Source organism: Rhineura floridana, chromosome 10, assembly GCF_030035675.1.
Source record: "Rhineura floridana isolate rRhiFlo1 chromosome 10, rRhiFlo1.hap2, whole genome shotgun sequence".
NCBI lineage: Eukaryota > Metazoa > Chordata > Lepidosauria > Squamata > Rhineuridae > Rhineura > Rhineura floridana.
This window is the reverse complement of record NC_084489.1, coordinates 85,114,720-85,141,799: the sequence shown is the minus strand read 5'-3', so window position 1 is coordinate 85,141,799 and position 27,080 is coordinate 85,114,720. Positions and strand designations below refer to the sequence as shown.

Genomic DNA, 27,080 nt, shown 5'->3' with positions numbered 1-27,080 from the left:
CTTCCAAAACACAATTGAGTTTTGGCTGAATCTCTTGCGGAGGGGGTAAGGGAATTTGAGAGTTGTGGGATTTATTGCTAAGAATGTGCTTTCTGTGAGCTCTTGGCCAGTATGAGAGGTTATCATAAGGAGAAGGGAGTGCCTAAGGTTATGGTAGGCTCATGTCTGACACTCATGCAATTTTAGTTGGATTGCTTGCCTCCTTATAGAACCAATATTTTGTGTTTGAAGTTCTGGTTTTTGGTTTTGACTGGGAACCCTCCTGAACTCTTGGATATTCTTTATTCTTAAATTATATCAGCAGAGTTCCTCTTAGTATAGTTGGAATGATTTCACCTTAAAGCTGGTGGCCTGTAGCTGGGAAAGTGTGTTTTTGTTCACAGGGAAAAACTACGCACTAGTCTACAGAAGTGTGGAGATGCAGGATGCAGCAGAGATCAAGTTTGTGGCTGAATCAGCAGAATCCCAAGCACAACTCAAAGTGAAAGGTAATTATGCTGGCATTATAATGTGGTGTAGGTTATTAGTCTTACTCAGAGTTTGTCTAGAACTGGATAGATGTGCCCGATCACTTAATTTGATATCTTTGACCTCAAACTCAGACATGGTGTTAATCTAGGGAGCTTCCAGATTGGGTGGCTGTTGAACATTAAGGCTGATATGTTCAAACAAAACTTGCATGGCAGTTATGTGATATCCCCTGTTTATTGAGTACTCATCCTGATGTTTGCATGGAGGTTGTACAACATTGCCAGCTACTGGTTGTTATCCTGTACTTTCAGTATCCAGTGAAATATCCAGTGCAATTTTCTGTCACTTTTTTTATTGAACTTTTTGCGGTTAGAGAAGTGACAGGATAATTGTACTAGAAAATGTAGGATACCAACAAAATTTTGCGTAATGAACATAGCCCATCTGGAATTGCCCTTTGCGTAACATAATGATTATGGCACTATGAGTTAACTAACCAGAAAGTCTTGTTTGGCCATGAATTTGCAAGGTGACCTTAGTCACTGTCTTTTGTCCTCAGATCCTTATTTGAACAAGGGAATAGTAACAATGACCTACTTACAGGGGTGATTGCAAGGATTATTGAGATAATATATATCAATGAGTGAGCCTGCTCCACGAGCTAGAGGGAGCCCCAGCTGACGAAGCGTCAAGGCGAGCTAAGCAGCAGAGCGAGTTCGGCAGCAGGGCGAGGACGCCAGGGCCCCCCACTCTGCCCGTCTGTTCCCTGACCTCAACTAAACCGCAGTCTCCAACCCATTGACGTAATAAACCTTAAACAAAACTATGCAGGTAAGAAGCCAGCAGGGGTGTGGGGGCTTTCCAGTGTTTTGCACCGCCTGCAGCATGTACGACTATCTGCCTGTTGGACAGAAGTCGTGGGTGTGCTCTTGGTGCAATGAGCTCCTGGCTCTCCGGGAACGACTTCATTTCCTTGAGGCCAAGGTGGCGGACCTGGAAAAGCTGAGAGAGGCAGAGAGGTGTGTGGAGGAGGCCTTCAGGGATGTTATAGCTGTGTCCCACTCCAACGATGATAGCACTCCTGCTATCATGGACAACGATGGTCTCGGGGAAGGAGAGCATCCAGCTGAGGAAGAGGGAAACGATCCCTTAGAAGGGACCCATTCCTTGGGGGATGAGCAGCTATCCTCTCGTGCCGAGGATATATCTCCAGGGGGTGGAGGGATCCTTGTAGTGGGTGATTCGATCATTAGGAACATAGACAGTGGGGTGTGTGATGGGCGTGTAGACCGCAAGGTGTTTTGCCTGCCTGGTGCGAAGGTTGCGGATATCGCCCATCGTTTAGATAGTTTGGTAGACAGTGCTGGGAAGGAGTCAGTGGTCGTGGTGCACGTTGGCACCAACGACATGGGGAAATGCAGCCGTGAGGTCCTGGAAGCAAAATTTAGGTTGCTAGGTAGGATGCTGAAAGCCAGGACCTCCAAGGTGGCTTTCTCTGAAATGCTACCGGTTCCACGCGCAGGACCAGCCAGACAGGCCCAGCTTTGCAGTCTCAATGCGTGGATGAGACGATGGTGTCGGGTGGAAGGGTTTGGATTTGTTAGGCACTGGGGAACATTTTGGGACAAGCCGGGCCTGTACAAAAGGGACAGGCTCCACTTGAACCAGAATGGAACCAGACTGCTGGCACTTAAAATTAAAAAGGTGGCAGAGCAGCTTTTAAACTGACTGAGGGGGGAAACCCGACAGGAGCTGAGAAAGGTCCGGTTCGGAATAAACCTCCCCCCTGGGATAAAAACCAAAGAAATGATGAAATTTTAAAAGGGGTAGGCCTAGAACTAGGCATTGTGAGAGCAGGGGCACAGGATATAAATTCAGAAGAGCAAAATTACCACAGGCCTAACCACAAGTGCCAAAGACACTTGAAGAGAGACACTGCTTACAAGTGCCTGTACGCTAATGCTAGGAGCCTGCGGACCAAGATGGGAGAACTGGAGTGCTTGGTCTTAGAGGAGAGCATTGATATAGTGAGCATAACGGAGACCTGGTGGAATGGAGGAAACCAGTGGGATACGGTTATCCCTGGATATAAACTATATCGGAAGGACAGGGAAGGACGTATTGGTGGCGGAGTCGCTCTATACGTGAAAGAAGGTATTGAATCCAGCAAGCTCGAAACCCCAAAAGAGGCAGACTCCTCCACAGAATCGTTGTGGGTGGTGATACCATGCCCCAGGAGGGACTTAATACTGGGAACGATCTATCGTCCCCCTGATCAAAATGCTCAGGGAGACCTGGAGATGAGATATGAAATTGAGGAAGCATCCAAACTAGGAAATGTGGTAGTAATGGGTGACTTCAACTACCCGGACATAGACTGGCCGCATATGTGTTCCAGTCATGACAAAGAAGCAAAGTTTCTAGATATTCTAAATGACTATTCCCTAGACCAGTTGGTCATGGAACCGACCAGAGGGACGGCAACCCTGGACTTAATCCTCAGTGGGGACCGGGACCTGGTGCGAGATGTAAGTGTTGTTGAACCGATTGGGAGCAGTGATCACAGTGCTATTAAATTAAACATACATGTAACTGGCCAATTGCCAAGAAAATCCAACACGGTCACATTTGACTTCAAAAGAGGAAACTTCACAAAAATGAGGGGATTGGTAAAAAGAAAGCTGAAAAACAAAGTCCAGAGGGTCACATCACTCGAAAATGCTTGGAAGTTGTTTAAAAACACTATATTAGAAGCTCAACTGGAGTGCATACCGCAGATCAGAAAAGGTACCGCCAGGGCCAAGAAGATGCCAGCATGGTTAACGAGCAAAGTCAAGGAAGCTCTTAGAGGCAAAAAGTCTTCCTTCAAAAAATGGAAGTCTTGTCCAAATGAAGAAAATAAAAAAGAACACAAACTCTGGCAAAAGAAATGCAAGAAGACAATAAGGGATGCTAAAAAAGAATTTGAGGAGCACATTGCTAAGAACATAAAAACCAACAACAAAAAATTCTATAAATACATTCAAAGCAGGAGACCATCTAGGGAGACGATTGGACCCTTGGATGATAAGGGAGTCAAAGGTGTACTAAAGAACGATAAGGAGATTGCAGAGAAGCTAAATGAATTCTTTGCATCTGTCTTCACAGTGGAAGATATAGGGCAGATCCCTGAACCTGAACTAACATTTGCAGGAAGGGATTCTGAGGAACTGAGACAAATAGTGGTAACGAGAGAGGAAGTTCTAAGCTTAATGGACAATATAAAAACTGACAAATCACCGGGCCCGGATGGCATCCACCCGAGAGTTCTCAAAGAACTCAAAGGTGAAATTGCTGATCTGCTAACTAAAATATGTAACTTGTCCCTTGGGTCCTCCTCCGTGCCTGAGGACTGGAAAGTGGCAAATGTAACGCCAATCTTCAAAAAGGGATCCAGAGGGGATCCCGGAAATTACAGGCCAGTTAGCTTAACTTCTGTCCCTGGAAAACTGGTAGAAAGTATGATTAAAGCTAGATTAACTAAGCACATAGAAGAACAAGCCTTGCTGAAGCAGAGCCAGCATGGCTTCTGCAAGGGAAAGTCCTGTCTCAGTAACCTATTAGAATTCTTTGAGAGTGTCAACAAGCATATAGATAGAGGTGATCCAGTGGACATAGTGTACTTAGACTTTCAAAAAGCGTTTGACAAGGTACCTCACCAAAGGCTTCTGAGGAAGCTTAGCAGTCATGGAATAAGAGGAGAGGTCCTCTTGTGGATAAGGAATTGGTTAAGAAGCAGAAAGCAGAGAGTAGGAATAAACGGACAGTTCTCCCAATGGAGGGCTGTAGAAAGTGGAGTCCCTCAAGGATCGGTATTGGGACCTGTACTTTTCAACTTGTTCATTAATGACCTAGAATTAGGAGTGAGCAGTGAAGTGGCCAAGTTTGCTGACGACACTAAATTGTTCAGGGTTGTTAAAACAAAAAGGGATTGCGAAGAGCTCCAAAAAGACCTCTCTAAACTGAGTGAATGGGCGGAAAAATGGCAAATGCAATTCAATATAAACAAGTGTAAAATTATGCATATTGGAGCAAAAAATCTTAATTTCACATATACGCTCATGGGGTCTGAACTGGCGGTGACCGACCAGGAGAGAGACCTCGGGGTTGTAGTAGACAGCACGATGAAAATGTCGACCCAGTGTGCGGCAGCTGTGAAAAAGGCAAATTCCATGCTAGCGATAATTAGGAAAGGTATTGAAAATAAAACAGCCGATATCATAATGCCGTTGCATAAATCTATGGTGCGGCCGCATTTGGAATACTGTGTACAGTTCTGGTCGCCTCATCTCAAAAAGGATATTATAGAGTTGGAAAAGGTTCAGAAGAGGGCAACCAGAATGATCAAGGGGATGGAGCGACTCCCTTACGAGGAAAGGTTGCAGCATTTGGGGCTTTTTAGTTTAGAGAAAAGGCGGGTCAGAGGAGACATGATAGAAGTGTATAAAATTATGCATGGCATTGAGAAAGTGGATAGAGAAAAGTTCTTCTCCCTCTCTCATAATACTAGAACTCGTGGACATTCAACGAAGCTGAATGTTGGAAGATTCAGGACAGACAAAAGGAAGTACTTCTTTACTCAGCGCATAGTTAAACTATGGAATTTGCTCTCACAAGATGCAGGAATGGCCACCAGCTTGGATGGCTTTAAAAGAAGATTAGACAAATTCATGGAGGACAGGGCTATCAATGGCTAGTAGCCGTGATGGCTGTGCTGTGCCACCCTAGGCAGAGGCAGCATGCTTCTGAAAACCAGTTGCCGGAAGCCTCAGGAAGGGAGAGTGTTCTTGCACTCGGGTCCTGCTTGCGGGCTTTCCCCGCACCTGGTTGGCCACTGTGAGAACAGGATGCTGGACTAGATGGGCCACTGGCCTGATCCAGCAGGCTCTTCTTATGTTCTTATGTTCTTATGTTAATTGCTTTGTTCTCCCCAAAGCTCAATACAAATTTGAAGTATTGTTATTGTTATTATTATTTCTTTGCCCTCCTTCAGAGCTGCCAGTAAAGTTTGTGAAACCTCTCCGTGTCAAGATCGCTCTTGAGAAGCACCGGGGCGTTCTGGAGTGCCAAGTATCTCGCCCCAGTGCTGAGGTGAAGTGGTACAAAGATAGCAAGGAGATCCAACCTAGCCCAAAGTACGAGATTGTGAGTGATGGGGTCTACAGGAAACTCATAATCAACGAGACAGAGTTTGACGATGAGGGCCTTTACACCTGCGATGCCGTCGATGACAAAAGCAGTGCTCAGTTCTATGTGGAAGGTACAATCCCATTTCTCAATTGGAATATGTGGATGGAGCCCTTGAAACAGAGTACATGCCATTTATTTTAATATTCTCTCCCCCGTGTGTGTGTGTGAGTGAGTGGGTGACAGAGAGAGAGAGAGAGAATGCATGTAAGCAAGAAGACTATTGTTTAGATTTCAGGCCTGTCCCTACCTCAGGTTCAAATTCTTTACATGAAATTAGTAAGGCAACTCATTAACATTTTAAGCAAATTTGCTTATTTTAACATTCAGGCACGCAAAAAGTGTTGTTATCAGTTCACATGGTCATTTTATCTTTATTTCCTGTATCTCTTGTCCTAAGCTGGGCCAAGGAGCCCAGCAATTTTCACACTTCAGTGATGATTTTAAATAGCTGTTGCCGCCCTCATTGTAGTGGGCTGGACACTTAACTGTCTCTAGATACACCACCAGCAGCAGCAGGAATTGCTGCATGGAGGCAGGAGGGCAAGCCGTTGACTTTTCTCTTTGGTTCCTCCTGATCCTTCTCTTTAGAGCAATCCATCAATATTGTGAAGGAGCTGAGGGATGTGGAGGTCACTGAGCCAGCGGAAGCCAGGTTTGAGTGTGAAATCTCCATCCAGTCTGTGAAGCCTCCCAAATGGTCTCTCCGTGGAGAGCACCTGCAGGCCAGCAAGGATGTTGTGATGGAGCAGGAGAGGAGAGCCCACCGGCTGATACTGAAGAAGACCGACGTGGACATGACAGGCACCGTTCAGTTTGCGATCGGCAAAGCAAAGTCCGTGGCAAACCTGGTTGTGAAAGGCAAGTCACTACTTCCTCAAAGCTTGAAATAGCCACAGCAGCACCATAACTCCATGTGGGGCTGCCCTTAAGGCTGACTTGGAAGCCGCAGCTAGAGCAAAATGCAACGGCTCAACTGCTCACTGGGGCAAAATGTTATCATCCTGTTACGGTGCTGCTGAAAGAATTGCCCTGGATGCCAGTTAGCTACTGGACCGTGTTGAAGGTGCTGGTATTGGTGTACAAAGGCCTGTGCAGCTTGGGACCAGGAGATCTAAAAAGATCATTTCATCCCCTACATACCCAACTGTTCACTGAGTTATGCAGGAGAGGGCATCCTGCAGATGCCATCCTATCAGGATGTCCATTCTGCACGACTGGCCCTTTAGTCTGGGGGCACCTACCTTTGGAATTCTTCCCATTGCATATCAGACACCTTCTACATTTTCTTTCCATCACCTGCTAAAATGCTCCTCTTTCAATAAGCTTTCTAGAATCTTAATCCCAGTTAGTATCCGTCTTGGATTTGAATTGATGTTATGTATACATTTATAAGTATTTTTTTCATAATTGTTCTTATATCTATGTAATTGTTTTAACTGTTTTTATATATTTAACAGATTATTATTATTCACTACAAGGTCTCAGGGCAGGTAACACAATATAAAATACAGCATAAAAACAATTAAAAATTACAGTCACACGTGGAGTGGTTCCTAAAAATATATATCAAGTCTCCAAGGCCGGGATAAAGAGTTGCATCTTCAGTATATGATGAAAGCTGTAAAACCAAGGTGCCAGATGCACCTCAGTGGGGAGAGACAGGACATGTGTGTGTCAAGCTTTCTTGTCACGTCCCCTCCCTGTCCCAGGAAGATCCTGTCTTCTTTGTATGTATTTCGCACACAGGGTATTTATATATTCACAAGAAGGGTTGTAGTCATCCAGGGTCTTGGGGGGTCTTAGACCCCTTACTTTTTTGGGAGCAGGGTCCCTTTGTCTCCAGCATCCTGTGAGCCAATCAGCACGAAAGGGGAGTGTGTTAGCCACTGAGAAGAGTTTTCTAACATGCTTCCTTGTTCTTTCCTACTGATTAGAGCCAATCAGAATGAAAGGTGGTGAGTCAGCCACTGAGAAGACTCTTCTTAGTAGCTATCACTCTCCCCTTTCACGTTTATTGGCTCCTAGGGATGTATGTTGTTGTGGGAGAAAGTGTTAAGAAGGATATCATTCTCAAGCCAGCTGCAAAAAAATTGTGTGTATGTGTGTTTTTGTGTGTGACTGTCATGAAGGGACCCTGCACTTCTGAATTCGCCACTACGCTGCTGCTCACAAGTAGTGGAAGAGAAGTGGAGGTGTTATTCATTTGTTTATCTGTGCATGGTGCCTAAGGGCCTAGTATAGTGTAGTGATGAGTTCAGAAGTGCAGGGGCCCTTCATGATAGTCATGCCACGCCTCCTCACAACAACATCCCATCATTCACTTGCTTGCTCTCCATTGTCATCTCCACATTCCTCAGTCCTTCCCACGTTCACCTTTTCCCAGAACAACAGATGTCCATAGGAGCCAATCAGCATGCAAGAGGAGTATGTAAGCTACTGAGAAGAGTCTTCTCAGTGGTTGGCTCACCACCTTTCACTCTGATTGGCTCAAATCAGCAGGAAAGGACAAGGAATCATGTAAGAAGTTTCTTCTCAGTGGCTAACACACTCCCCTTTCATGCTAATTGGCTCATAGGATGCCGGAGACATACAGATCCTGCTCCCAAAAAAGTAAGGGGTCTAAGACCCCCTGAGACCCTGGACCACTACACCTCTGGGCTTAGGTCCTTTGCCTGAGGTGCTTACAGTCTAAAATTCAGGACGGGGAGATAACAGAAGAAAAGGAGGGAGATGAAGAAAGGATGGAGACGGGTAGAATATGCATTTTTTTCAGTCATGTGTACTTAAGCTCAGTTATGGTATATATATATATGCAGTACAGAAGGCATTCCCCTTTCCTCCTTGTCCCTTAGTAGATGGAGAGTAGATGTGCCAGGCAAGCTTCTGAGTATTGCCTTTCAGACTTGGATAAGGGGGGGGGGGAAGGATGGAGAAGCAGCCTCTCTGTCCCATCCGTTTCTTTTACGCTTGGATTTCATCTGCTATCTTGTTGCCTCTCCAGCCATCACTTGACTGAGTTTTCTCTTATGGTAGAGAGCTTTGATCTCTGTTAGCCTTCACCAACCATGGGCCTGTAGATGATGTTGGACTACAACCTCTTATCATCCCCAGCCAATGTGGCCAATAGTTAGAAATGATAGGAGTTGTAGTTCATCAACATCTGGAAGGGGCGAGGTTGGGGAATCGATGGGAACTGGCTCCCTGTCTTCATGCTTTCAAAAAAGGCACCCTTCCCCTCAATCTAGCACATTGCCACTTCTCTGTTCATGATGACTTCCCCCCCACCCGCATCTCTTTGTAGATCTTCAAGTGACCATTACCAGGCAGCTGGAAAACAAGATTGTCCAGGAGACCCATTCAGTTGTCCTCTCTTGCGAGTTCAAGCCTTCTCCAAAGGTTGTAGAATGGTACAAAGACAACACTCTCATCGAGCCTTCAGAGAGATTTAAGCTCAAGCGGGATAAGAACACGGCGGAGCTCAAAATCCTGAGGCTGTCTGTTTGTGACTCTGGTGTTTACAAATGCAAAGCTGGGAATGCAGAGACCAAGGCCTCGCTGACCATTTTGGGTATGTGGGTGGTGCAGTTGGGACAGGAGGGGGAAGTCTGACTTTGTTTATATACAGGAAGAGGAATGGTCAGTTTTCTTACGTGCATGCACAATATTAGAAAATGAGTGAAATCTGTTAAGTGAATGGTTTTTAATGACATGCCTCTATGCCAGATTGAGAGTGCACAGAAAAACCACCTGGGAAATGCATGAGAGACTGTTTGCTCTTGTAGCTCAGTTCCTGTTTACATTCGCTCAGCCCCTCCTGTATTGAAGCCATTATGCCACACCCCCTTGGCAGCCATCTTGTGATGTCACACCCCCATGAGAGGGTTTTGTGATAGGCCACGCCCCCACAGTAGCCATTTTGTGACTGGCAACTATAGCACTTCTCAAAATTCCAAATGTGCCCACTGGTCCCAAAAGATTGGTTCCCACCTGCTCAGTGGCAGGTTAGCAACAGCCTTAGGGAATCCATAATACAAAGTTTGTTGTGCCAACCTGTGATGTGTTGGAGAATGGACCCTCTCTCATGATAAGGGATGAGGTTGCTTTTTGGGAATTGGGGCAGCAGCTGAAGAACCTGAGATTTTTAGAAGAATCTATTTGTAAGAGTAGTCCTTTTGGCTTTTGCACATAGAAAAGGAGGCAGCAAGAAATTTGCAATGTGCTGTTTGCAGAGTTAGCTTTTGGGTTTTTTTTTACATCTTATGTTGTGGAACCTCCTTCTGTGCCTCCCCCAAATAGAACGCAAAGTGGAGATAACGAAACACCTGGAGGATGTGGAAATCGAGGAGGAGAGCTGCGCCTTCTTCTCCTGCGAGCTCTCTGAGGACACTGAAGATGTGGAATGGTTCCTCAATGACACACACCTCTTCCCCAACAACTTCAATGAGATCAAGAGGCTGGGCACCTCTCACAGCCTGATGCTCAAGCATGTCATGACGGAAGATGCAGGGACGGTGACCATCAAGGTTCAGAAGAAAACCTCTGAGAGCGCTCGGCTGAAGGTGAAAGGTGAGTCTCTCATTTCCCTGAGGATACCGTCTGCCTTCTCCATTTACACTGGAGAGAGCCACATTTGCCTTTACTGCTTTTAGAGATGCTCTTCTTTCCATTTTACAAACAGAGATTGTAAAACACAGAAACTCCCAGACTGTGTGCCAATGGGGGGAGGGCAGACCCACTAAGCTGCGAGAGAACTGCTGCTGTGTCATGAGAAACAAACACTTGAAGCTTCCTGTGAGCTCAGAGGACCCACCTACATTTTGCCTGCTCTGTCTCTGCATGATGTACTGCTCTAGCCTTCCTTGGTTCTAATCAGCCTCTACTTGGGGGCGGGGGGAGGAGGGGGGAGATAATTCTGTTGCATCCTTCATTTGGGTGCAAGTGGATAATTCAGTCACTCTCAATGTAGAGATTCAGCAGAACTTCTTGACACTTAAAGGAGGCTGCCTGTTGTGTCATCCCCTCCACGTATATGCAGAGCTTTACAAAGGCAGTCCTATACCCAAATGGGTTTACAATCTTTTAAGAAAAAAACATTAAAGAAGGTGGATGACCAAACGTGGGGGAAGTGGGGGCAAAATGAATATGGGATGAATGGAGTTATGCATATTTGGTCTTAGTTACATTATCATCATCATTATCATTATCATTATTATTAATTATCCCGCCTTTCCTCCAAGAAGGAGTCCAGGGCGGCAAACAAAACACTAAAAACACTCCAGAACATCTTTAAAAAAGCAGACTTTAAATTAAAACAAAACATATTTTAAAACATCCTTTAAGAAAAGCTTTAAAAATATCTTAAAAAGCAATTCCAGCACAGACGCAGACTGGGATAAGGTCTCAACTGAAAAGGCTTGGTGAAAGAGGAAGGTCTTCAATAGGCGTTAAAAAGATAACAGAGATGGCGCCTGTGTAATATTTGAGGGGAGGGAATTCCACAGGGCAGGTGCCGCCACACTAAAGGTCTGCTTCCTATGTTGTGTGGAACAGACCTCCTGATAAGATGGTATCTGCAGGAGGCCCTCATCTGCAAAGTGTAGTGATCGATGGTATATATGGGTCTATACAGTATGTACAGTAGAGCCAGAGGTGTGGAACCTGTGGACCTCTAGATGTTGTTGGACTCCAACTCCCATTATTGATTGATTGATTGATTGATTGTATTTATATACCACCCCATAGCCGAAGCTGTCTGGGCAGTTTACAGTAACTAAAAACATTAAAACAACACCAGTGGTCAAGGATAATGGTAGTTGCAGCCAAGCAACGTGTGAAGGGCACCAAGTTCCTCAACCACTGCAACAGGGCATGGGACTAGAATGCTGGGCTTGTTTGACATGCCCAGATCAACGATGCATGCAGAAACACAGGGGTTGGGCTGCACTGAGGTTGGCTGACTCTTACATACTTCTCAAAGGTGAAACTTGTAGGGTATAAGAATGAAAGATGCCTCCATTCAGAAAAAAAAGGTAGCTGCATACACCCAGGAGTAGGGATGGGGAAGAAATTTGATTCAGTTTGCATTTAAATGCAAACTTACCTAATTTGCGCTTTCCAGAACAGCATGTGAACCAAAACATAGCCATCTTTCAAAGTTTGCACTTCTCTAGATTTTGCAATGCAGCCCTCCAGCCAAGCAATGAGGATAAAAATGCACACACATGGGTAAAGTATGCGTAAAAATGCATGTATTAGTGACAATAACATACAAAAATCCATTAGGGGTAATTGCTTTGCAAAAATCTATATTTTTTGTCAAAATTGCACTCAAAATGTGTATATGAGAAGAAATGGTGTTGAATTTTCACGAGGACTTTAAAAATAAGTTACAATAAGTGGAAATCTGGAGAACTGATTTTCAGATTGGAAAAATGAGAAACTGACAGAAACCGAAATTGAGAGATTAGCCCATCCCTGCTCTGAATGCCATTTGCTGGGAATCCCAAGTAGGAAGAGCACTCCGGCACTCGGGTCCTGCTTTCGTGCTTCCCAAAGGCATCCGGTTGTCCAATGAGAGTATAGGATGCTGGCGTAAATGGCCCTCATAGCCAAAGGGCCTTTTGGATGTTCTAATGATAATGGCTGGTAGGACTAGGGAACAGCTGCTGGGTGGGCATGGATTTACAGCTCTGCTCAATCCCTGGCTCCTGGTGTTAAAAGAATTAGGTAGCAGATGATGGAAAAGACCTTTGCCTACTACCACTGCCAGTTGGAAGAGCCAGTACTGGGCTAGATGAGCAAAGCTGGTATAAGGCAGCTTCCAATGTTCTAGACACCCAAGATCAAATCCTTTATCACTGGCAGCTCTGCAGTGGTCATTTGTGCTCCAGATACTACGTTGCACACTTTTGTTGTGAACCTGACCTGCGTCTTTTAACAATTAAACCATTTCAGAAAGTTGGATCTAAACATGAACCTTCCTTTCCTTGTTACGCTGTTCTTCAGAGAAGCTTGCCGTCTTCATGAAGTCCCTGGACGATGTCGTTGGAGAGGAGCGCGGCACAGTCACTCTGGAGTGTGAGGTTTCTAAGGCAAAGGTCAAGCCCATCTGGAAGAAGGAGGGCGTGGAGCTCACCCCGGGAGACAAGCATGAGATGCTGCACACTGGGAAGACATTAGGTCTCACCATCCATGACCTCAGCAAGTCTGATGCTGGCTTGTATACGTGCGATCTCGGTACAGAGATCGCCAAGTCTAAAGTCAGTGTTCAAGGTAGGAGCTGTTGCACTGTGAAAGCCAGAATTGTTGAGTGTTATGGTGCAGTGAGGGCTGCTGGTTCCATGTCAGTGGGGCAGTAGAATCCATTCTGGGATTTAGTCCGAACTTTCAGCTCCTTGAGAGAGCCAGTGTGGTATAGTGGTTAAGGTGTTCAATTATGACCTGGGAAATCAGAGTTCGAATCCCCACACAGCCATGAAGCTCCCTGGGTGACCTTGGGCCAGTCACTGCCTCTCAGCTTCAGAGGAAGGCAATGGTAAACCACCTCTGAATACTGCTTATCATGAACACTCTATTCGTAGGGCCACCATAAGTCGGGATCGACTTGAAGGCAGTCCATTTTTCAGCTCCTTGAAAATTTGGAGTAAAACCCAGAGTGGATTCCACTGCCCCACTGACATGGAGCCACCAGCCACTACTGATAGGGTGACAACAACATGCACAAACCCCATTCCCCTCCCCCCCGAAATCCAGATCACAGTATGCCACATTTGGAGGGCAGAAACAAATATGCTCTAATATTGAAACTAAAAAAGGAAGGCCTTGTGTATCTTTTGAGCTTTTAAAATCAGCCATTATATTTCTTCTCTTGCTTCCTAGGGACCTTAAATACCAGAGTGCTATAAAATATAAAAATATTTTTTTATGTAACAAAGGCATCCAAATAAGAGCGTTTGCTTTTGCCGTTTGAATTCTGGTGAACAGAACCCTTTTCAGAGCCTGCTCCGAGTAGGGCAGACAGAGCCCCCGTTCACCTCTATCCGCTTGTTATACCTGTTAAAATCCAATCATAAAGTCTTAAAAGAACATTGACCTAACAGTGCAACATTGATTTGCCTTTTTACAAATGCTCTGACAACTGAAGCCGGATGAAGAGTTCTCTGTAACTCAAAAGCTTCTGTTCAGCATTTAAACTGCGAGTTAGTCTAAACAGAGGCACCATCTCACTTGCTCACTGTTCGTAAGAACGCAGGAAGAGCCTGGCTGCTGGATCAGGCAAAAGGCCCTTCTAGTCTAGCATCCTGGCTTCACAGTGGCTGGCTGGACGCCTATGGGAAGCCTGAAGTAGGGCTGCCAGGTCCATGGCCTGAGACTGTTCCTGTATCTTTAGGAGAAGAGAAAGTCAGCCAAGTGCAGGTTTTCTTGCAACACTGTAATGGGAAAAACCACAAGGTGGAATTCTCCCTGCCCAACTTTGAAAGATACAGAAGACCTCTTGGTTGCCAGGACCAGCCTCCAAGAGGTCTTCTGTATCTTTCAAAGTTGTGCAGGGGGAAGGGAGAATTCCACCTTGTGGTTTTTCCCATTACAGTGTTGCAAGAACACCTGCACTTGGCTGACTTTCTCTTCTCCTAAAGGTACAGGATCAGTCTCAGGCCCTGAACCTGGCAACCCTAGCCTGAAGGCAGAACTGGAGTGCCACAGTGCTCTTCCCACCTGTGATTTTCTGCAGCGACTACTCAGAGGCACACTGCCTCCAACAGCAGAGGCAGAACATAGCTGTTGTGGCTAGTAGCCATCATTAGCCTTATCTTTCATGAATTTGCCTAATCCCCTTTTAAAGCCATGCAAGTTGGTGGGCCCTCGTCTGCGTCTTGTGGGAGAAAATCCTAAACTCTATGGAACCGACATGGCTATTAAATCTGATTAACACAGCCTGACTCTGCAAATATATTTAGTGGTTCACATTCTGTGCATTCGGCATTTCCCTTTTTCTTCATATCGGAAACATTAAAGGCCCCAAAGAGTCTTCCTCTGGATGTCAGAAGCCCTTTGGTCCTTGCACTGTAGCTGCCTAACAGAGACAGAGCATTTTCATACGTTTGGCTTAAATTGCCTTTGAGCCGTAATTGCTGGTTATGTGAATGTGGGGCGGTCGGCAGTGTGGGGCAGGAGGGGCCATAGCAGAATGGTGGACCACACATGCTTTGCATGCAGAAGGTCTACAGGTTCAATCCCTGGCACCTTCGCCTACAAGGATCGAGTAGCAAATGCTGGGAAAGGCTCTTCTCTGCCTTGGAGAGCTGCTGCCAGTCAGAGTAGACAATACTAGATGGGCCAACAACTTATGTGCTGTAAGGCATTACGTATGTTCAAGGGGTGATGGTGGAGTGTAGCCCAGTGGTGGAGCACATGTTTTGCAAACAGATGGTTTTGGGTCCCCTCTCCAGTTAAGAGGACCAGGTGGCAGGAGTGTCCTGCCCAGAGTCTGACACAGGAGATGGAGGCTGTTCTAGCAATAATTCTTGCTTTATTAAAGTCACCTTACAATCAAAAACAGAGCGTCTCATAAGCCTGACTAGTCTAGCTCACTACTGATGTTAACTATGCAGTTTCTGCAGCTTGTGGAGAAGTTGACTCTGCACCTGGAGCAGGGCTGCGCCGCCTTAAGTAGGGAAGGTTTTTGCCTGTAATCTCTGACTCCTCTGAAGATTCACCTTCTGGCCAACCCACTTCTTGTGGCGTCTTGTGCGGGGCGAAGGGAGGCGAGCCTCTTCCTGCTCGTCGGACCATACAGGCTCGCTAGGTGTCGGGCAGGTGGCGAGGCCGCCCTTGGGGGAGATGCATTTGAAGTGTCCAGGGGGGTTGGGGTTGGCGCGTGTGCACAATCTTCACCCAACAGCTCAGCAGGGGCATCTACAGGTGGAGCTAGCACTACTTGGGCAGGAGGATCAACCGTGGGAAGTAATGGGCCGTCGACCTCACCCCCTTCTTCTGTGCCCTCGAAACCTTCTCCCGCCTCTGACTCTTCGTCCTGAACTATCCGGGGAAGTGGGGGTGTAGGCAAAGTCAGTTCTTGCTCTCCCTGGGGGACCTGGGGCTCAACAAGGAGATGGGAAAGACCTCTGCCTGAGGGATGCTGTAAGTCAAAGTAGATTCTCCTCTACTCTAGATGGACAAATATTCTGGCTTAGTGTAAGGACCTCTCTAGACATCCTTTTTGTTGCACGTTCATGGTGCTTTGTGCTCAAGATGCTGCTGGGCGGTCATACACGATCCCGCTTTCAGTCCTGTTTGCACCTACAAAAGTTGTAGGGCAGTCAGATTGCGCTTCATTTCTGGTCAGTGCATATCCTGCACCTTCCACCACAAATGTGCTAGTTTATTCTGTTCTGCTTCTGTTGAACTATAGCCTCTCCGGACAGCCATAGCATGGTAGCATTGGGTATGCATCACAGAATAAAGCAGAGTAAATCCACCACTGTTGAGAACATGTTGCAGTATACAACTGCATGAAAACACCAGTCTGGAGGGACTCTAAGGCAGTTTCCTAACTTTTGTTTTTCATCTAAATGAATGTTCTAGCTGCTGTAGATTTTACATCCACATGACAATCCTAACTGAGGAAAGGACTGCTTTCAGCTTCTTCTATAAAACTGCCCTGTGGATTCTTTAGGCCAGCATTCTGTTTGCACAGCGATGGCCTTGCCCCACTCTTGCCTTGTGCTTGCCTTGTGCAGGGTGATCGAATATATCCAGTAATCCTTTTGTCTACCTTCTTCCTTCCTTCTCAGAGCTGAATGTCGGCATCACTAAGCGTCTCAAGAACACTGAAGTCCTGGAAGGGGAGAGCTGTACCTTTGAATGCGTTCTCTCCCATGAAAGCGTTGAAAATTGCCATTGGTTAGTCAATGGAACTGAAGTGGGCCACGATGGGAGGTTTAGAGCCTTCAACAAAGGGAGAAAGTACACGCTCAACATTAAAAAAACTCTGGTCTCCGATGCTGGAGAAGTGACTTTCTCTGTCCGTGACTTAACCTCCAAAGCCTCTCTAGTTGTGAAAGGTGAGTAGAGGATAGTTGGGTGTGCATAATAAGGTGGACCATTTGTTTGGTACATGGACAGTCTCAACAGATCATACACTGAAATGTTCCTTTGCCACAGATTCCCCCCTCCCATCCTCCATCATATTAAAAAGATAATAAACTTGAGGAATGATTTTCCTTCTTGACAGGTCCTTTTGCTTCTTTTCCTTCAGAAAAGCCAGCAGAATTTACAAGGGAGCTGGAGGACAAGACGATGTCAGTGGGGCAGGAGGTTAGCCTGAGCTGCGACTTGTCCAAATGGGACAGCAACCTTAAGTGGCGCAAGGATGGCAAAGAGATTCGGAGAAGCCAAAAGTATGACCTGCGCCAGGAGGGAACCCGGGCTATACTGATCATCCACGATGCCACTGCCAAGGATAGCGGGGAATACGCGTGCGCGACAGAAATCTCCAAAACAAAAGCAACACTTACTGTGGAAGGTCAGTGGCGGTTCCCCATGAAGAATGAGTTCAGTGGGCAAATCGGTATATTTAGCAATCAAGAAGGGACTTTTCTGAAATGCAGTTTAGTTCCACCTGTTAATGGGAGGGAAATTCGACGCAGTTCACATTTAAAGGCAAACATAGCAAATTCACACTTTCTGAAACAATATGCAAACCGAAACAGCCATCTTTTGAAATTCACACTTCTCCACATTTTGCAATGCAGTTCTCCAGCTGAGTCATGTGTACGAAAAGGCATATATGAGGGGAAGGTGTGCATAAGAATGTGTATATTAGGGAAAATACCATTCAAAAGTGCATAATATTAGGGAAAATTGCTTTGCAAAAATGTGTATATTTTGAGAAATTCACACTAAAATGCTGATGAATTTTCATGAGGCCCTTTTTTAAAAAAAATCGCAAACTGTTGGGGGAACTGAATTTAAGACTAGGAAAATGAGAAACTAAGAGAAACTGAAACTGATAGATTCATCCATCCCTGGCTCCATCTCATAACCATTCACAAAAAAGGACTTCTTAATGGATAAGTAATCAAGTGCTAAATGTCTCTGTCTATTCAGAAAACCTCTTTTTCCTGAACTCATGTCTTATTCATTTTCTCCCAACAGAATTGTTTCTTCATAAAAACAAAGCACCCCAATGTATAGATCGTCTGCTTGCCACACCTTTTGTTGCCTTTGACCTGTCCCTACCTCTCTGGTTAATGCCTTCTCATGGAAATTATCCACCCACCCACGCTAAATTTTTTACTTAAATATGTACTTACTTACTTAAATATGAATTATTTACTTAAATATGTACATATCTGCTGAAGCTTATGCTATGTTCGACACAGGATTTTGGGATTTTGAGGATGGAAAGATGCAGGAATAGTTGTGGAGGAAGTGTAAGGCTAGTTGCCACAAAGAAGGAAGAGGGAATGTGATAAGTAAATGAAGAGTGGTTGAGACTGTTTCATTGGGACAGAGAGAAGACCTAGGGAGCACAAAAAGAGGACATAAAGGCAATGGATGAAAGGCAGATTCTTTACAGGAGACAATTCTGAGCTGGGAATACAGCCTGCCTATTGTTTGGCTTCATAGCAGAGTATTTCCAGGCATGCAATGTTTTTCCTTCTGTAAAGGGAATCTCCTTTCCTGAAACTATTTCCCCTATACTGCAGAATTAGAAGCTTGTTGCATTATGAGTTACCCCAATAAACAAAATGCAGCTGAGCAGAAGGGCTGCTGTTGGAAGTTCCTTTGTTGGTTTGCTTGTGCTGGTTCCCCAAACTATCAAAATGGGACCAGAGGGAGGAAAAAACCCAAACCTTTGTGTGTCACTATTGTGAGTGCCGAGTGATGGTATAAGTTCTTCCACGTCCACTGTGAGCCTTGCAAATTGCTCCAAGGGGGTGCTGCATGTTTGGATAGGATTGCAAGGTTCTTAGCCTGTGAGAAGTGTAGCCACCTTCAAGCGTATCTCTGAGTCCTTATCCAGAACTGATTTATCTCTCTCGCTGTACTTGATGTGAGTGTTGACTAGATATCACTGTATTCCATTTTCTTTCAGAAGCAGGAAACTGCTTCATCAAAGACCTTTCGGACCTGAAGTTGGAGGAAAATAAAAAAGCAGTTCTTACTTGTGAAACCAAGAAACTGGCTTCTACTGTAACATGGAGGAAAGGGATTGCGGATCTCAAGGCAAGCAAGAAATATGAGATGAGCCAGAAGGGGAATGTCCTGCAACTCACGGTGAACGACTTAACGGGAAACGATAGTGACATATACACCTGCGACATTGGCGATACCCAATCAAGTGCAAAGCTGGTCATACAAGGTATGACTGTCATGTGGTTATTCTCACTGGTGCAGAGACAAGGTAGTAAATTTGCTTGGGGATGTGAAAGTTGGACAGTGAAAAAAGTGGATAAGAGAAAAATAAACTCATTTGAAATGTGGTGTTGAAGGAGAGCTTTGTGCATACTATGGACCACGAAAAAGACCAATAACTATTGGGTGTTAGAACAAATTAGACCAGAACTGTCACTAGAAGCTAAAATGATGAAACTGAGGTTATCATACTTTGGACACACAATGAGAAGACCTGATTCACTAGAAAATACAATAATGCTGGGAAAAACAGAAGGAAGTAGAAAAAGAGGAAGGCCAAACAAGAGATGGATTGATTCCATAGAGGAAGCCACAGACCTGAACTTCCAAGATCTGAACAGGGTGGTTCACGACAGATGCTCTTGGAGGTCGCTGATTCATAGGGTCGCCATAAGTCGAAATCGACTTGAAGGCACATAACAACAAAATCAAGTAAGGGGAAAGGGCCATAGCTCATTGGTAGAGCACATGCTTTGCATGCAAAAGGTCCCAGGTTCAATCCCTGGTGTCTCCAGTAGAGCTGAGAAAGACTCCTGCCTGAAACCCTCAAGAGCTGCTGCCAGTCTTGTGCAGTAATGCTAGATGGACCAATGGTGTGACTCTGTATAAGGCAGTTTCTTGTGTTCATTCTAAGCATCTAAGGAGACTCGAATACTAGAGTGGTTCATCTCTTACATTAATGTAATGTCCTTATGCCTAAGATGTGATTGGTGAAAGAAATAGCCAAAGTCACTGTAGATCAGCCACTGTGGATTAGCCTTCCCCAACTTTGTGCCCTCCAGATGTTCTTGGACTGCAACTCCCATCGTTGTCAACCAGCATGGCTAATGATGGGAGCTGTAGTCCAAAATCTTGTAGGGCACCAAGTTGGGGGAAGGCTGCTGTAGACTGTGACCATGTTTTGTCTGATTAAACCAATCTCCAGCTTAGTGAAACCTATACGGTATTTATTGCAACATGTAACTAACTCCTTAAGAACATAAGAAGAGCCTGTTGGATCAGCCCAGTGGCCCATCTAGTCCAGCATCCTGTTCTCACAGTGGCCAACCAGGTGCCTGGGGGAAGCCCGCAAGCAGGACCCGAGTGCAAGAACACTCTCCCCTCCTGAGGCTTCCGGCAACTGGTTTTCAGAAGCATGCTGCCTCTGACTAGGGTGGCAGAGCACAGCCATCACGGCTAGTAGCCATTGATAGCCCTGTCCTCCATGAATTTGTCTAATCTTCTTTTAAAGCCATCCAAGCTGGTGGCCATTCCTGCATCTTGTGGGAGCAAATTCCATAGTTTAACTATGCGCTGAGTAAAGAAGTACTTCCTTTTGTCTGTCCTGAATCTTCCAACATTCAGCTTCTTTGAATGTCCCCGAGTTCTAGTATTATGAGAGAGGGAGAAGAACTTTTCTCTATCCACTTTCTCAATGCCATGCATAATTTTATACACTTCTATCATGTCTCCTCTGACCCGCCTTTTCTCTAAACTAAAAAGCCCCAAATGCTGCAACCTTTCCTCGTAAGGGAGTCGCTCCATCCCCTTGATCATTCTGGTTGCCCTCTTCTGAACCTTTTCCAACTCTATAATATCCTTTTTGAGATGAGGCGACCAGAACTGTACACAGTATTCCAAATGCGGCCGCACCATAGATTTATACAACGGCATTATGATATCGGCTGTTTTATTTTCAATACCTTTCCTAATGATCGCTAGTATGGAATTTGCCTTTTTCACAGCTGCCGCACACTGGGTCGACATTTTCATCGTGCTGTCCACTACAACCCTGAGGTCTCTCTCCTGGTTGGTCACCGCCAGTTCAGACCCCATGAGCGTATATGTGAAATTCAGATTTTTTGCTCCAATATGCATAATTTTACACTTGTTTATATTGAATTGCATTTGCCATTTTTCTGCCCATTCACTCAGTTTGGAGAGGTCTTTTTGGAGCTCTTCGCAATCCCTTTTTGTTTTAACAAAAAACAAAAAACTCCTTGAATATGGCGGACATTTTTAAACCAGAAATGCATGTTGCAGGCCTTTTGTTACTGGCCTGGAGAAAGCACCACAGACACAGGTGTGCATGAACACACAAGAAGGCAGCAAAAAGTTTCTGTTGTTAGGCACAGTTCAAAGAGATATTCTTGTGGTGCAACATGAGGCTGTAGTAGAAGTAAGAGACTTAGATATACTTCCATTCCTACTGGTAAAGGAATTAATATGTAAAAATCTCTACAACCCAATATATAATGCTCGATGGGTTTGGAATAAAGCATGCCAATAGGCTGAATGGGATTTAGGAAGATGCTACTTTCAGATACGGTCACCACTCAAAGGATTCATTACTTTGAAGCATTTGATGAGGACATCAGTGATGAAAAATGATTCAATCATGAAGACAGCAATAGAGGGTAAACTAGAGGAAGGGACTCTTTAGATTCTTGTTATCTGTATGGTTGGTGAGGAGTTGTACTTCAAAGCTCCTAAACAAGGCAGTGCCATGTTGGAAGTGAGATGTTTCTCATCGGGACTTGATGTTAGATTCTGACCCCAAGACCAGCAACTTAGACCACTCAAACAAGCAAACTGAACCCAGCTCTGTGTCATTGCACCAACTGTCTGAAGCTTCTTGGCTTCTCTATGTAGTCTCATCTAGATGCCACTCAAGAGGGGTCAATGAGCGCTTATAACCCTCCTCTCAGTTTGACAATGAGCTTATGCAGTAATCAGATCAAATTTAGGTTTTAGGTTGGAGCAATGTCTGTATTACCTTGGAGCTGTCCCAGGTCTGGGAAGAAAATGTAAGAAGAGCCTGGCTGCTGGATCAGGTCAAAGGTCCATGTAGAATCATAGAATCATAGAATCGTAGAGTTGGAAGGGGCCTTGTAGGCCATCGAGTCCAACCCCCTGCTCACAGCAGGAAATCCACAGCTAGAGCATCTCCTGGAGATAGCTGTCCAGCCTCTGCTTGAAGACATCCAGCGAAGGGGATCCCACCACCTCCCTAGGCAGTCGGTTCCATTGCCAAACTGCCCTTACTGTCAAGAAGTTCCTTCTAATGTCCAATCTGAAACTACGCTCCTGCAACTTAAAACCATTAGACCTAGTCCTACCCTCTGGGGCAGCAGAGAACAAATCTGTACCCTCCTCTATGTGACAGCCCTTCAGGTACTTAAAGAGTGCAATCATGTCACCCCCTCAGCCTTCTCTTCACCAGACTGAACATGCCAAGTTCCTTCAACCTTTCCTCATAAGACTTGTTCTCCATACCGGCTATCATCCTCGTCGCCCTCTTCTGAACCCGCTCCAACTTGTCTATATCTTTCTTAAAATGAGGCGCCCAGAACTGAACTCAGTATTCCAGATGAGGCCTGACTAATGCAGAATATAGTGGGACTATTACTTCCCTCGACCTGGAAACTATAGCTCTGTTTATGCATCCCAAAACCGCATTTGCCTTTTTTGCCACAGCATCACACTGCTGGGTCATGTTCAACTTGCGATCCACTACAATTCCAAGGTCCTTCTCACACGCACTACTAGTAAGCCGGGTATTTCCCATCCTGTACCCGTGCATTTTGTTTTTGTGGCCTAAATGCAGAATCTTGCATTTGTCTTTATTGAATTTCATTTTATTAATTTCAGCCCAATTTCCTAGTCTATCCAGGTCCCTTTGGATTTTATTCCTGTCTTCCATTGTGTTAGCTATCCCTCCCACTTTCGTATCATCCGCAAACTTCATAAGGCTTCCCTCCACCCCGTCATCTAAGTCATTGATAAAAATGTTGAAGAGTATCGGCCCCAGGACAGAACCCTGTGGCACTCCACTCGAAACCTCCTTCCAGTCCGAAGCAGAGCCACCGACGACCACTCTTTGAGTACGGTTTTCCAACCAGTTGTGAATCCACCTGACAGTATTTCCATGTAGTCTGCATTTGACCAGTTTGCTAATCAAAAGGTCGTGGGGGACTTTGTCAAACGCTTTGCTGAAATCTAGATAGATGACATCTACAGCATTTCCACCATCTACTAAGGTAGTGACCCGATCAAAAAAAGAGATGAGATTAGTTTGACAGGATTTTTTCTTGACAAACCCATGCTGGCTCCTACTAATCACAGCATTGTCATCTAGATAGTTGCCAATGGACTCTTTTATTATCTGTTTTAATATCTTTCCCGGTATTGAAGTCAGACTGACCGGCCTATAATTCCCCGGATCTTCTTTTTTACCCTTTTTAAAGAGCGGGACGACGTTTGCCCATCTCCAATCCTCCGGCACCTCTCCCGTTCTCCAGGATTCCTCAGAAATGATGGCAAGAGGTTCCGAGAGTACATCCGCAAGTTCCTTCAATACTCTGGGATGCAGTTCATCAGGCCCTGGAGATTTGAACTCATTTAGGTTAACTAGGTATTTCCTGACTATGTCCTTATCAATCTTGAACTGCAATCCCGACCCCTTACTGAGATTGCTACCGATGCAAGGTTGCACACTGTTCCCTTTTTGGGAGAAAACGGAGGCAAAATAGGCGTTGAGCAGTTCTGCCTTTTCTTTGTTATCTGTCAACATTTTGCCCTCCTCATTGAGCAGCAGTCCCACCGTTTCCTTGGTCTTTCTCGTGCTTCGAACATATCTGAAAAACCCCTTTTTGTTGTTCCTCGCTTCCCTCGCCAGCCTCAGCTCATTCTGGGTTTTAGCTTTCCTTATGCTATTCCTGCAAGCCCGAGCCGCTCGTCGGTACTCTTCCTTGGTGATGCGTCCTTCCTTCCATTCTTTATACATGCTCTTTTTTACTTTTATCTCCTCCACCAGTCTTCCGTGTAGCCACATTGGCTTTTTCCGATGTCTTCCATTTTTCTTCCTCTTTGGAATTGTTTGCGATTGTGCTTTTTGTAATACATTCTTCATGAACTCCCACGCTTCTTGGGCTCCTTTTTTCTTTAGTCTATCTAGCCACGGGATCCTACCCATCATTTCCCTGAGCTTGCTAAAATCGGCTTTCCTGAAATCCAAGGTCCATGTTTGACTATCTTCTTCTTTGGCTTTCCGCAGAATCCCGAATTCCAGCATTACGTGGTCACTTTCCCCCAAGGTACCGACCGCTTTAATTCCCGTGACCAATTCGTCCCTGTTAGTTAAGATCAGGTCCAGGATTGCCGATCCCCTTGTTCCTTCTTCTACTTTTTGAAAGAGGAAATTATCAGCAAGGCCCATCAGGAATTTGTTGGAGGCTTTGTGCTTTGCAGAGTTTGTCTCCCAGCAGATGTCCGGGTAGTTGAAGTCCCCCATCACTACTACTTCTTGCCTCCTTGAGATTTCAGAGATTTGTTTGAGAAAGGCCTCGTCTACCACCTCTTCTTGGCCAGGGGTTCTGTAGTAGACACCTACTACCATGTCGGTTTTATTTGTTTCTCCATTAATTTTTACCCAAATGGTCTCTATCAGACCACTTTGTTCGCTCTCTTGGATTTCCATAGAGGTGTATTTGTCTTTGATGTATAACGCTACTCCCCCTCCTTTTCTGTTGCTTCTATTCTTTCTGTAGAGTTTATATCCTTGAATGGCTATATTCCAATCATGGGAGTCATCCCACCAAGTCTCTGTTATCCCTATGAAGTCATATTTGCCTTGATGCACTAAGACTTCAAGCTCCTCTTGCTCGTTTCCCAAGCTCCGCGCATTGGTATATAGACACCAGAAGTCTCTTTTGTCCTGATTGGATTCCTCCGTTAATATACCGTGAGCTTTGCCATGCATCCCTTTCTCTCTCCCAGTGTCTCCTGTACCCTTCAAATCCTTGCGTTTACAACCCGCTGTCTTTAGATCGGTATTTAAGCTATCATCTCCATCCCCCAGAGGCTTTAGTTTAAAGCCCTCTTGATGAGTTGTAGTCCAGCACCCTGTTCTCACAGTGGCCAGTCAGATGCCTATGGGAAGCATACAAGCTGAATCTAAGTGTAATAGCGCTCTCCTCACATCTCACTCCCAGCAACTGATATTCGGAGGCATACTGTCTCTCACTGTGGAGGCACAACATAGCTATATCCTCCAAGTTTATTATTCCCCTACCTGCACATCATCTGAGAGCCTTGAAACATTTTGGAAATCACACCTTTAGCTATGGGAATATCCTGCCAAGGTTTGAAGGTATCCTTCTCATGTACAAGGTGGAAAGTGAGATATGGAAGGAGAAGATATGAGCGTTAAGTCTGGAGAATGAAAGGTTATTTATTATAGTGAAAAGAAAAGTGGATGAGTGACATTTGAGTTGCATTAATGTCAATACTAACTTTACAATTAGGTTGAAAATTATCTCTTACCAGACTATTCTACCTGATTATATTAATCACTTGATTTCATTAGTCAACTTCATAATAACATTTGAAATCTGCTGAAATGTTTCCTTTGGCCAGAAGAGCATTCTGGGTATAAACTGGATTCAATACGTTCTAATTGAAAGAAAATTCCCCTTCTTGTGTATGCCAAATGGATGTACAGTATCAGCTTATACAGATCTTTGAGGAATATAATTGACAGCTCATATGAACATAAGAAGAGCCTACAGGATCAGGTCAATGGCCAATTTAGTCTAGCATCCTGTTCTCACAGTGGCCGACCAGATGCCTAAGGGAAGTCCACAAGCAGAATCTGATCACAACATCACTCTCCTCTCCTGAAGTTTCTAGCAACTGGTATACAGAAGTCTACTGCCGCCAACTGTGGAGGTAGAACATGGCCACCAGGGTTAGTAGCCATTCATAGCCTTATTCTCTATATTCCTGAAAGAATTCATATAGTCCATAGCTGGTACATGGGATGTTGCCTCCATAATCAAAAGAGGAAGGATGCTTGCTAATGTTGTTGCACTATGGATATCTGGTCAGCATAAATTTTTATCTGTTCTTTTGTTTAAAGCTCTTTTTCTGTTGTGTTGAGACAATCTCCTGGTTTCTGACAGTGGGGGGAGGGGGGAATCAATGGACTGAAACCTTATTGAGTGATAGCAGTCCTTCCCACCCACGACCCGTGCTCCCAGCTTCTTCAAGTAGTACATTCTCAGTTACTTTATATGGAAAGGCATTTTTCTCCTAATGAAGCTGCAGAAGGATGGCAGGTTTCTAGAAATGTAAGATGGGAAGCCTCAGTGGAAGAGTAGAACATGATGTGATCCGTGTTGAGAAGGATGTGTTCTAAAATGTTACATTGGCATGCCCATGGTGGCAACTGTGGAGTACATCTAAGGACTTTGACTGATAAAATAACAAAGGAAGAAGGTGCCCATCCATGTTAAGGTGTGACCTTTCTAGAGGAAGGTTGTACTAGCAGAAGGAAAAATAGTTCTTTGGCTTGGATGCAGGTGTCAGCTTCAGAAGAGGTGTTCTTCTTCAGTAATCTTTGCAAGAAGGGAGCTGGAAATATAATGTGAAATTACTGAATGGCGAATCTTTTTTGAAATGAAAGTTACACAGTTCACAAACTCTTCCCTTTGACTACTGATACAACCTACCCCACTGTCTTTCAACTGAAACCATGTTTGAACTGCCATTGCGTATCTCTATATTTGCTGTTGTCTGTTATTTCAAAGTCTACTTGTCTACATAGATACTTAGTTGTATATGTTTGGGATCTTACCAGTTTGTGTTCATCGCTACTCTACTGTGTATGGAAGTTAGCATTATATTATTATTCGCAGGAATTCCACAGCTTGGGGAAGTTACTTTTTTTGAACTACAACTCCCATCAGCCCAATCCAGTGGCCATGCTGGCTGGGGCTGATGGGAGTTGTAGTTTAAAAAAGTTACTTTTCCAAGCTCTGAGAATTCTATGTTATGTGCATGTGTCAATGTGCATGTGTTAATGATCTTTACCAGCTTTGGTCTTTAGCATATGACCAGTTAGTTAGTTAGTTATTCTTTATTTATATCCCACCATCCTTCCAATACTGGAACTCATGGCGGCTTCCAGATAAAAGTACATT

General features: G+C 44.8%; 1 protein-coding gene across 10 annotated transcripts in view; it reads left to right on the top strand.

The window, feature by feature from the left end:
* The window catches only part of OBSCN (obscurin, cytoskeletal calmodulin and titin-interacting RhoGEF), a 277,846-nt gene that overhangs the window by 65,972 nt on the left and 184,794 nt on the right, over positions 1-27,080 (top strand). For all 10 annotated transcript variants that reach the window (XM_061585960.1, XM_061585958.1, XM_061585965.1 and 7 more), the window contains exons 24-32: positions 384-488; positions 5,504-5,770; positions 6,289-6,558; positions 9,002-9,268; positions 9,997-10,266; positions 12,706-12,972; positions 16,494-16,763; positions 16,958-17,224; positions 18,800-19,066. In XM_061585960.1, the coding sequence (XP_061441944.1) occupies positions 384-488; positions 5,504-5,770; positions 6,289-6,558; positions 9,002-9,268; positions 9,997-10,266; positions 12,706-12,972; positions 16,494-16,763; positions 16,958-17,224; positions 18,800-19,066 (2,250 nt within the window). The remainder of the gene's footprint in view (positions 1-383; positions 489-5,503; positions 5,771-6,288; positions 6,559-9,001; positions 9,269-9,996; positions 10,267-12,705; positions 12,973-16,493; positions 16,764-16,957; positions 17,225-18,799; positions 19,067-27,080) is intronic.